Source organism: Danio rerio, chromosome 3 (assembly GCF_049306965.1).
Source record: "Danio rerio strain Tuebingen ecotype United States chromosome 3, GRCz12tu, whole genome shotgun sequence".
Classification (NCBI taxonomy): Eukaryota; Metazoa; Chordata; class Actinopteri; order Cypriniformes; family Danionidae; genus Danio; species Danio rerio.
The window spans coordinates 12726593-12739224 of record NC_133178.1 but is presented as its reverse complement, the minus strand read 5'-3'; the positions used below and the strand labels follow the sequence as shown (position 1 = coordinate 12739224).

Here is a 12632-nt window from a genome sequence, read left to right as displayed (position 1 = left end):
ATTTCTAAACAGAAGCAGCTAGCGGCAGGATACTGGAGCGCCTCGCCAGAACAACACAAGGAACCGGGGCAAAAACACGCGCGCGCTGCGGAACCCACGCGTACTGAACAAGCCGTTTAGTGTTGCGCGGATCACTTCGCATTTAAGTCACAAATACAAAAAGACACTAAAAGAGACTCAGGGCGGAAATATTTGGATACGAGCACAAAATACACAAAGGGTACGTATGTTTAATTTTCTCACTACTTTCTGAAATATTGTGCGTTTACTGATGATGCTCATGCTTCTGGCGTGATGTAAGGTGTTTTTTTTATTTACGCGCATGTAAAATAAGATGAGGGAAATTATGTGTAATGCATTTATTTAAGTATGTTTACAGTTAAATCTGTTTATATGGTTAATTTTTTTGTGTTTACGCATGCTCATTACTGATTCGGATGTTGCTCTATATGCATGCTCGCTATGTTAAGGCGAGGCCGGGATCTTTCATGACTGTTGACAGGACATTTAGCACTTGGTGCCTATGAAATATGTTGCAATACACTTTTTTTTTTTTTTTTTAAATCATGCACATATTTGAAGCAATGTTTAGAAATAAAACAATGTCCCATTTCATTCTTAATCAGTGCGTGCTAAAAACTCAATTACAATATGAAGTTACAGAATGCAGTTTGACAAACACCTGCAAACCATGTTCAATTATATCATAGTAAATGTCGCTATATAAAGTTCTTGTTTAATGTTTGTCGATGACGTTCTCTCACGAGGGTAATAAATCCAATTGGGTTAGTAAGTTAATGCGGCTGTTTGGGAGGAAAAAATCCCGGACACACTTCTCGCTGTCACGTGTAGCCATGCTCAGTAAAGGTTACAGTAAAGGTAAAGGTGTTTACGTTAGAGGAGCTCGAGCAGTTAACTCTTTCCTGGTACCAACTGGCGACCATGCAACTTTCATAGTGCGTTATCTAAAGCAAAGTCTAAAAAATAACTTGCATGTACTTTCTTGCATGTAAAATATAATCAACTAAGTCTGAAACATGCTGTGCTTGTACATAAAAGTTTGTTTGTTGTACTGATATGCATCTAGATTTTTATCTTGGTTCACAGTGTGCCAGTTATCAAATGCCGGTAAATATTGCATAAGTTTGTAAAGAGGAATGCAAATATCTCGTAAATAGGATGATTAAACAATTCCTGTAATGTTAGATGTTCTGTCCGATAGTAAAGTACCATTGTGTTGTATTTATGGAGCTGTGCCTTAATTAAGGTGATCAGATCTTTCTAAATTTGCATGATATTTAAATATATGTTATATTCAATTTGGCATTATTCCTATTTTGCAGTTCCTCTAAACTGATTTTAAACTAATTTAATATTTTATTACAGGTGTAATCATTGTTTACACAGTTTTGTTTCCAAACTTTTGGATCACACAAGCGTAGTAAGCAAACATTGACAGTAGGGTTCATTGAAAAAAAAAAAAAAAAAAGAGTCAAGCATGCCTAAAATGTGAGATTACTCGATTATGTGTAGTTTTGTTTCAGGATATAATGCAGACTTTGTTAAGAATGACAATTTAGAAAATGAGAAGTTGCGAAATAAATAAAACAGGGTTTTAAGGGAACGGGGGCATCAGACAAACGGCTTTGTGTGCCAGCGCAGAATGTAGGTCATAAACCTGGAGAAAACACACCCTCGTCTGCCATAACAAAGAACAAAGATGCTGCCAGTTTACAGACCAGTGTAGGAAGATCCGGCATATGGAGCAACAATACACCCCCCAAAAAATAAAATCACAAATAATAACACACACTAGGGTTTCGCCAGGTTTTACCAAGTTAAATTTAGGACTAAGACATTAAGAGCGTTATGAATGAAATTTTAGACTCATGAAGAGCTAAACGCTAAGGATTTTTTTAAATGGCCGAGATAGAAGATTTTTATTTCCCGTATCAAAAAATATTAGAATTTAATGTATTTGATAATACAATAATAAATTAATAATACAATTATTTTAAATATTTCTAAAATATTTTAAATATTATGTTAAAACAAGCAAGCTTTACTTATATCCATACTTTTTTCAACATGAACTTTCTTTAAAATGAAAAATAAATAAATAAATGAAAAAAGTTTAAAAGTTTTAAAAACTATTATGAACTAAATCTATGCCCAACAATCTGTCCAGTTTGGTTTCCTCAGCAGTAAATACATGGATAACTTTAAAGCAAATATTATTGTAAGGACAATAAACCATTATGAAATATAAAAAATACCTTTTAAACAAAAAGTTTAAAGTTTTATTGAGATGGATTGTTGGTGATTGTATAGGTTTTGGCCTAGATTTCTTATAATGAATAGAAAAAGAAAGATAGGGTGGAGGCGGGCTATTATTGTGCCTATGTGGCTAACAGGGAGAGGCGAATTACCGTTTAGTTTTGTGGGGCAGGAGAGCACATGTGACTGCCCAAACACATGGACTTGGTCAAAGCATTTATTTTTTTCAACAGAGTATGATATGAGTGTGTTTATAGAAAGAGTTGGCCTGGAACTCCTCCCGCTTGTCCAAGGCCTGCCCTCGTCCTACTGGAGCAGATAAACCCGGGCGTGGAATTCAGAGACAAAAAAAGACTGAGCTCTTAACCCACGTGCCGAATATTACATTCTGCCCCAGGGTCAATTACATGGCCACAATGAAATCCAGCACCCCCATGCCGCCTCCTCCAATTATTTCCATTACCGAAACGGCTGTAAAGCAACACATGAAACATTTGAGCTGAATTATAGTTTCCAGGCCTCGCCCGATTTAAGACTATACAGTGAGCCAGACGTGCTATTTCTTCTCTAATGAGAGCTCACGTGCGCAAGATGTAACTAATGTCACATATATAGGGCAAATGAAAGAGTTTTATTGGACTATTACAATTTTGAGCTTAGCTAATTGCGGGTCATTCAGCGAAGTTAATCATTTCATTAATCTACTTGTCATGGTGATCAATATTGTTTTTGAGTAACAAGTGAGTCATGAGTCTTTAATAGTTGGCGTTTTCAGATTTTTATCATTAATTGCTAATGTTAGACGATAAAGGTTACAAATTTAAGGGTGTGGGCGACAGATTAAACCCATCCACCATTATGAATAGACTACAAACTTCCCAGTTGCAATGTTTTAAGTGAAAGAGGCATAGTAGCATTTAAATTAAGTGTATTTTAATGAAAATATTTCAGTTTTTAAACTTGCATTTCTAAATGTGAGCAAAAACAGAGTTGTAGCATTTAAATTAAATTTATTTCTTTATAAATTATTAAAATAATTTCAGCTTTTAAACGAGTAACAAGTGAGTCATGAGTCTTTAATAGTTGGCCTTTCAGAAGTTCAGATTTTTATCATGTGTGACAGATTAAACTCACCCACCATTATTAATAGACTACTAACCTCTCTCAGTTGCAGTGCTTTAAGTGAAAGGCATGGTAGCATTTAAATTAAGTGCATTTTTATTAAATTATTACAGTTTTAAACATGCATTTCAAAAGTGCACAAAACAGAATAGTAGCATTTAAAAGTAATTTAGATTTTAATTAATATATTATTTCAGTTTTACACGAGTAACAACTTACTCATGGGGTCTTTAACTAGTTGGCATTGCAGTAGTTTAGATTTTTATCATGAGTTGCTAATGTTAGAAAATAATGGTTAGTGATTTAAGGGTGTGGGCGACAGATTAAACTCATCTACCATTATTAATAGACAGCTAACTCCTCTCAATTGTTATGTTTTAAGTGAAACTTGCATTACAAAAGTGTTCAAACACAATAGTGGCATTTAATTAAGACATTTTTTAATTATTCAATTATTTCAGTTTTATTTTCAGGTTTATTTCAGGGATTTTTAAAAATAAAATTAAGTTTTTAAACTTGCATTTCAAAAGAGCACAAAAACAATTGCAGCATTTAGATTTTATTACTTTATTTTTTAATTATTATTTCAGTTTTTTAATGAGTAACAAGTGAGTCATGAGTCTAGTTGGAGTTTTAGTAGTTCAGATTTCCATCATGAGTTGCTAATGTTAAAAGATAAAGGTTAGTGATTTAAGGGTGTGTGTGATAGATTAAACTCATCCACCAGTATTAATAGACTACAAACTTCTCTCAAATGCAATATTTTAAACGAAAAAGGCATGGTAGCCTTTAAATTAAGTGTATTTTAATGAATTTCCTTAAAGTTTTATACTTCCAATTCCAAAAGTGCATTAAAATAGTAAGTGTACTTCAACACTAGTTATCATTCAGCCTATGCAATGATCTAAACCAAAATTTGCTAATAAAGATTTTACATCTGGCATAAAACACTCATAGAAAAACTATATTAATAAAAAAAGAAATCAGTTTTCACTTATAATGGAAAATGTTTTTCATTTCATTTTGTTAGGCATCTTTAAAATCTCCCATGTTTGTGTAGCTTCCACGCACTAAATTCCTTACCAGCATCCAAACAAGGCTCTCCTCATGCCCTCCTCCTTTCATTTATCCCCGATCCATCCCTCACCTCTTTATTTTTAGCAAACTCTTTAATTCCCTTGCCCTTTCTGTCTCCAACTCTCGCTCTCGTGATGCCTGTTGCTCTCCTGACCTATATTTGAGCACAAGGGAAAAGATCCAGTTTTTCCTCGCTAGCCGCTCGGTTTCTAGGTCAGTGGGTCATTCAGGGAAGGAGTCACTTTCCATATACAAATGAGCACCTGATTAACATCACTTCCATTTTATTAACGTTGTGGTTTGTTAACATATTTAATATTGATTTTTTTCAGTGCTCACTAGTTAGAGGAGGAAGTTTTAACAGCTTTGGCCAGACTCTTTCCTATTTTATTACCAGCTAAAACCAGAGAGAGTTTAGATTGCAGCCAATAGAGGATATTTAAGCTGTCTGTAATTACGTAATGTTCCCTCAGATGTCTGGAATGGGGAGAACATAAAAAGGGGCAGCCAGATAATGGGATTACACTGCATTCAATCCGGGTAATTTCTGATCCAGATGTCATAATGCTGCAGAGGCATGCTACTGTTATAGATATGCAAATATGACCTGAATTAAGAGTCTCTTTAATGCTGCTCATTAAAGGGATAGTTCACTCAAAAATGAAAACTCACCTTTATGAGTTTCTTTATTCTGTTGAACACAAAAGATGATATTTTGAAAGAAAGCTGAATACCTGTAATCATTGACATGCATGGAAAGAAAAACAAATGCCATGCAAGTCAATAGTAACAGGTTTCTTACTTGGTGTTCAACCCAAGAAATAAACTCAAACAGGTTTGAAACAAGTGGATACAATTTTAATTTTGGGTGGACTATCCTCTTAAAAAGGAAGAACATAGAAGTCACTTGAAGAAAACTTAGTTCTGAACTACAGTAGTCAATGTTTGAATTGGAACCAATCCTTTTAAGGTCTCCTAAAACTATTCAACACCACCTATTCTTGTCTTGGGTCCAATTTGCGAAGCATTTTTGATCCACTTCATATGTTGAAAACTGTGTGTTTCTTTATACTTCTATAAACCGAGAGAGTCAAAGTATATCAGAGTATCAGCTGCTGGCCTTTAAGACCAGATTTGTAGCCAAACTAATACTGTAGATGCCAATTTGCATAAAGCAAAATTGGGTCTTTGTATCCGAACAATCTGAATTTTCAACATGTAGTTATGGCTCACTCTAGGCCATGATGGGATCACAGTAATGTGGAATTGTCCACTGGCTGCTGAGTTAATCACCAGAGACTCTACTTTTCCATTAGTGTTCACTCTTAGATGGCTGAAACAGCTACCACCTCTAGATCTGAACTCACGTTGATGGAATGTTCCTCTGCTCCCCTTTTTTTCCAGAAAAGCCTGACCCATATTGCAAAGCTCCCAATCGCCAGATCATAAAACATGACTTGCCTTCTGCCTGACCTCGGTTTATCTGCCATTATGGTAATTCTTGTACAGAGGTTTTCGGGCTTGTTATTTATCAGCTAACGTATTTTTTCATATATATATATATATATATATATATATATATATATATATATATATATATATATATATATATATATATATATATATATATATATATATATTTCCTAGGAAGTCTTTTAATTAAGTGTCACTTAAGAAAGTGACAGTACTGCACATTGGAGCACCAGACCATTTGGATTGTGAAGCCAGGAGATGTGTTGTAACATTTGATGTTAATGTTGGAAAAGCTGAAACATCTTGCACTGTTTCCTTCAGAGCAGATGATGCAATACTGGATATGGTTTCAAAATGTTAAAGCAAATCATGTGTTCATTGGTAATGCTTAACAGATGTGAATTCATGTTTGCAGTCTTGATGGAAATCTGTGCAAAGGGTGACGCTGAACTTGTGTCAGAAAGAGGATACTAATCTTAAGTAATGTTCTTGGATCTCATTGAACAGAAATGTAGTTTGGGTAATCTCTGACTGCATTCTTAACCGTGTTCCTTTTGCATAATAGGAGTCCAATGTCTAGCCAGAGAGTAAAGGTTAAGGGTCGCAGACAGAAATCAATAGCAGGGGTTAGCAGGTCAGACAGTGGTTGCCAGGCAACAAAAAGAATTTCGTGGTTCTCAAGGTCGAGTAGATGCAGCAATAGAACATGACAAAGGACCGGCTAAACATTCCACTTCCAAATATTCTAATTACCCAGCCATACAGAGAGGTGTGGAAAGTTTCTGTAAAACTGGAATGGCAAATTAGAAGATTTTAAGGTGCCTAAAGGCAAAATATGAATTGATTTAGCTTTTGAGGAATAACAAATCTGTCTTTTCTCTTTCATGTGTGCAGCCTTTCATCGAACAGCCAGCTGGAGGCTTTGAGAGCAGAAGCACCCCTCCCCAAGAGGCTGACAAGCTGGGGCAGACCGAGTGACCTATATCCACCAACACGCCCAAGGCACTGGGACACATCTCTGTCGGCGTGATAGAGAGGTTACATAAAGGAATAAAAGTGAAGACAAAGAAAAGAGGTCAAAATCCTTTAAGCAAATCTGGTGATCATCTCTGTACTTGAGGACCTTGATCGCACCCCTTTTGTCTTGATAGACTGACCTACATTGTGCGCAAAATAGAGAGAAGATTTTACTTGAGGGATCCCTTGGATCTGTTAAATGCAGGGGATTCATATAGAGGTACACCTATTCTTGCTTTTCTTAGCCAACTTGGACACTTGATCATCTAAAGATACTTGTTTGAGATTCACATCAACAAAACCAATGAGGTTCAGCTTTCCAGAAGCTAAAACACCTCATCAAGTCTTTGCTGATCCAGCTACTTAGTTGAAGATATTCCAGTCTACAGTACATCAGGATATCCTGCAGACCTTTCTTCCCTTCACCTCATCCCTGTTTCTACATTCAATTGCATTTCCAATGACGAAGCAAGGATCTCAAACGGGCTCTTATTGAAACAAGATGGAAAGTTTGAACTTACAAATTTCAACAAATTCCAGTGAAAACTTAGAGAACACCGAAAGCTTTTCAGACTACAGTGATCTTCATTCGCCTCAAGACATCCCTCGGCAGAGCCGCCTTCTCAAACCAAAGCCAAACAACATGAGTTGTCGACGCAAGCGTGAGTTCATCTCAGATGAGAAAAAGGATGCATCCTACTGGGAAAAGCGCCGCAAGAACAATGAGGCAGCCAAGCGCTCTCGGGAGAAACGCCGCTTTAATGACATGATCCTAGAGAACAGAGTTCTTGCACTGAACGATGAGAATGTACGCCTGAAAACTGAACTTTTACAGCTTAAACTCAGGTTTGGGCTGATAAGTACAGCCTCCTATATGGAAAAGAGTCAGCAGATTGGTAGTGCTGTCAATAGATCTTCTGGCAGCAGCTCCTCATCTTCCTCTACCACCGGTCACTTCTACTCCAGTGGGTACTCCAGTGTTTCTCAAATGATGTTGAACTCTGATTCTTCTGAAGCCGAGCATTCTTGTCGAGGGGACGGCAATGTGAAAATGGCGAAGTACTCACCACGAGGTTCCCTCTCTGATATGTCTGACGGCTCCTCTCGGGATAGCCCAGAGCCACTGCCGTATGACATCAAGCAGGAAGGGATGGGTCTAGAGATGGACATAGTCAGTAACACCACATCACAAATGATGTTCAACCTTCATTCAAGACTGCCTGCTGTACTTCGAACCATCGAACCAGGTTATTCAACCAACCAACAGAAGCAACTCCACCAGGAGACTGCTGCAAGTCCAGCCAACCCTCAATCTGCTCAAAGAAGTGTCATCTCATACCGTTCTAGCATTGCCTCATATCCGGTGGAAAGTCAGGACATTATTCCACAAGAACAGCAGAACTTCACTCAGGCTACAGAGGAACAGAGCAGAAGCCTGGTTTCCAAACAGCTAGAGAGAAGACCATTTGACTCTCCATCTTACGAATGCCCAGATGACGAGGCAGCCGAAAGGCAGGCTTACATTGTTCAGAGACAAACTTCCAGGATCAATGCTGCTCCAGATCTTCAAATAAGACCAGGGGAGGCAGATGAAACACAAGAGTATCACTGTCCAACCAGCACCAGGGAGAACGATGAGCCTCCAGTGCTGACCTATGAAGGAGGTCTGAGTCAAGAAGAGTATTTTGAGGCTCACTCAGGAAAGGACAGCTCCTCAACAGATGGGGATCCCAGGAGCTCTGATAAGGAGGGCTCCACCGATGACGAGTCACCCTCATCTTCTTGCTCCGACACAGGCAGCTATCACCCTCACATATTCATGACCCAGAACTCCTTTTCTCCCAGCCAGAGCAAAGACGGTCAAGCAGAAGTCAAAGGCACTGCCCTACCACACAAACTGAGACTCAAGCATAGGGCTCAAAGTGATGGAAGAGCATCATCTCAAGACTCACCCACGACGCCGCCTGCTCATTTCCAACCATTACCTCAGCACCCTTACCTGGCCTTGTCTCAACCAGGAGGCCAATCGAGTGCAGGGTTCTCCAAAAAAGACAGCTCTGTTGAAAGCATTGAATGCGGGAGGAAGGAATCCAGTATGCACAACAGTCGCAACAAGAGACATGACTGAACTTAAGCATTGGAATTAAGCCCTTGGAGACTTTTTAAACGTAGTCACACCGTAGTCCTCTACCTCTCACCCATTCCCTGTTCAGGGAAAAGAGAAGTGGACAATATTGCATTGTACGATAATGTATAGACTCACCATTTTGTTGGTTTGCTTTCTGTGTAACCTTCGAGTGAGGTTCTAGCAGCACTTTTATAACAAAGACATTAATGATGTTATCAATCGCACTTACCCATATTTTGTATACTGCAGCCAGATGTCAACATAATGCTTTGTTCACACCAAACATGAAAGTGCGTCAGTAAATTACACAAGAAGTCAACGCAAATGCATTAACAGAGGCGAATTAATGCAATGTGCTAAGTTGTGAATAATTTGCATGAGGGGAAAACATCCTGTGAGTAAACCAGTGCTAGTGACGCAGTGCTCCAGGGTTTGGTGTGAACCCAGCATAAGTGTACATTCAATTCAATAGCAATATCCACCATCTGTGAGGCATTGCAATGGATTCTTATTGTAAATGGACGACTTCAAGTGCCGCTTTCTTTTTTTTTTATGGCCACTACTTAAATTCACAGGTGGCCGTGCACCATTTTTAAACATACCAAACACCAGATGATTCAGGGAATGTTCCCTTGACCAAAGAAACATGGCTTTAAGGTCATACCTCTGTCTTCTCCCTACCTCCATCTGCTACTTTCTAACTAGTGCTCCCCATCTCCTATCCCACATTCAGCAGCCTAGCTACTACTCCTCCTTGATCAGGCACTTGCTTTGTATATAAAATGTGATATAAATATTATATATAAATATATTTTAAGAAGAAAACAAAAACATGACATGGAAAAAAAAATTAGGAGTTCAGCGACTAATGAATTTTTAAAAATACTGTACAATATGAGTGTGTTTGCTGTTTGAGATGCCACTTAATATAAACTCCTTTTTTTACTTTAACAGTTTGCAATTCAATATTTTTTTTTAGAAACTCTCGTTTTTAGGAAAAACGACAAAATGCCCCAAAGCCTTCACAGATACATTAGCAGGTTGTTGTAAGCTTTGTGTTATAGATACTAAGGTGTGTTTTCACTGCATTTATAAGTCATTGAAAATGTCTAGTCTTGAAACACTACTTGGCGTTAAGAGTAAAACTTTGTCAACGTATCCTAAAAGTAAACATTTAGCTTCCCTACTATGTGACTTTCCTATTTATTCTTTGACTGGTGTAAAAATGGACTGATATCCTTTAATAAAGAGAGCTCAATTCAAAACCATTTTCACTTCCTTTCTGGTTATGAACATGAAAGGAATGTTTTGCTCATTATTATTATGGGGTTAACAGGAAATCTCCACCCTGCTTACATCAGTATAAATGGATGATAACTACTAGTGACTTTGACCATTTGGCCTTGAGGCCCCAGTTAAGCGATTCAGCTTGCTGATGATGTAGTTTTGTCGCTCTTTAACTGGTTGGATTCTGTGCTAATCATTCATTGCCCTATGTTTCCCTGCCAAAATTATAGTTTGTTTTTTGTTCCTTATTTAGAAGATTGCTCATAAAAATAAATCTTCAGGTGTAGCTCAACCCCCCCTCTTCAATTCAAGTCTACATGTCAATTTAACTTATGGCACTTGTGTATAAATGTAAAATATTTTTACTCACAACACTGTATTGTACTTTTTTAATGAACTGTTTTTGGGGGCCAAGTGTTGTTCATTTTATCACTTCCTGTTTACTGTGATTTCGTAACTGCTCACCACAACGTCAACACTTTCGTCCGTTCAGTGCGTTTCAAAACTGAGTGCTGTTTGATGTTTTTATTTTCGTACGGTTTTATCAAGAGGAAAAAAAAAAGAGAGAGAGAGCAAGGATTGTTTGGTGTTTAGTAGAATGTGGCACTGCTGTTCTGTTGCTCTGTTTTGAAATAGATGCATATTGTAAAAACACTAATGTTCAGTGCAAGGGTTGGGTGCATTTCGAAAATTCTACAAAAAAAATAAAAAAAGTTGTTGCATTATTTACGTGTTTGTCTTTAATACTTCATCTGGTTATGTGGTTCACTGTAAAGAAAAATATAATAATATTTGTCATCATGACTTTGCTCATTTAATTTTAATCAGTTAAAAAGGTTTCTTTTATAACTATTTATTACTATTGTTTACTTTTGTTATACTTTAGTTGTAATTTTTTGTTTGACTGATGCAAGTTGAGAACAAAACAATTTGCTGATTAGGCAAGCAATAAATAAAAAATATATAAAATAATAAATATATAAATAATAATAATAATATAGACTGTTAATGATTTGTAAATTGCACCATATTTAACTGTAATATGAATTGTATTTATGTAGTTATGCAGTATGTTACTGTATCTTAAAGTTGCACTGAGAATATGGCTGAATATTTTACAGTAAAGATGTACAATTTTTTAAATACATAATCAGCCAGATAAAATGTTTCTGTTAATGTAAATACAGTATTTTTTGCTGAAATGCAGTTATAGTAAGGTACTGCAAACTGCTGCCAGTAATTTACTGTAGATTCTACAGGAAATTGTTAATGTATGAGCAATATCACACTCAGCAGTGCGATATAGCTGTATTTCGGCACTGATGGAAAGCGTGCGTTGGCTTGAGACTGCAGGAAGAGTGTCTTGGTGTACCACCAGTAACAATATACAGCCATATCGCACTGCTACGACTGATATTGTGTTTATACAATAGTTCAAAGGCACAATCGTGTATATAAAACTGATAATCAAATACGGGAAGTCACAAAAATCATTTTATATGAGGAACTACTTTCTACCGCCATTCACATCTGGAGCTGATTCACATCTAGGCACTGTCCTTATAAATAAACAGCATAGTTGCAATCTAAACAACATTCTCACCTTTAAAAAAAGCCTCAAAAGTACATCATGTTGTCCAAGAGCTGCAATATTTGTCAAACGGTAGTGAGTGTGCTGATCCGCTGTAACTATATGGTTTTATTAAACATACTTATTAAAATGATATTAGTCACTTTTAGTCAGTAGTTAGTCATTATTTTTATAATCTTTAGAAATAGAAAGATGACATGTTTCAAAATGTACAAAAATTAATGTCAAATAATGGAGAAAAAAAATGTACAAACTACAAAAATGTTATATTTTTGTTTCTCTTGATTTTTGCTCTTTTTACATTTTTTTTAATTAAATAATTTTCCCCCAACATATAAATTTGGGCTCCAGATTTAGCTTTGGTGCTGACTAATGTATATGCACAAATATATTGGGTTTTTTATTATTTATTTAACCTTTTTACATTTTAAATATAATCACAAACCACCCTTATATAAAAAAATTATAATAGCAATAAAGGGCATCCGCTGCCTAAATGCTGAATAAGCTGGCAGTTCATTCCGCTGTGGCGACCACAGATTAATAAAGAGACTAAGCCGAAAAGAAAATGAATGAGTAAAATAATACAATTAAATTAGATAAAACCCAAATACACAACTAAATGAAGGTCAGATGTCTACATGCAACAATCTCAATGTT

The 12632-nt window shown here is 36.6% G+C and overlaps 1 protein-coding gene across 2 annotated transcripts; it reads left to right on the top strand.

The window, feature by feature from the left end:
• nfil3-2 (nuclear factor, interleukin 3 regulated, member 2) lies at window positions 1-11106 on the top strand. Of its 2 annotated transcripts, XM_005164350.5 has the most exons (2): window positions 1-220; window positions 6844-11106. In XM_005164350.5, the coding sequence occupies exon 2, from the start codon at window positions 7469-7471 to the stop codon at window positions 9092-9094; it is 1626 nt and encodes a 541-aa protein (XP_005164407.1). In that variant the 5' UTR covers window positions 1-220; window positions 6844-7468; the 3' UTR covers window positions 9095-11106.
• Window positions 11107-12632: the final 1526 nt, after the last annotated feature.

Coding starts and splice junctions, on each gene's coding strand:
- nfil3-2 (XM_005164350.5), top strand. CDS start 7,469: ATGGAAAGTTTGAACTTACAAATTTCAACAAATTCCAGTGAAAACTTA.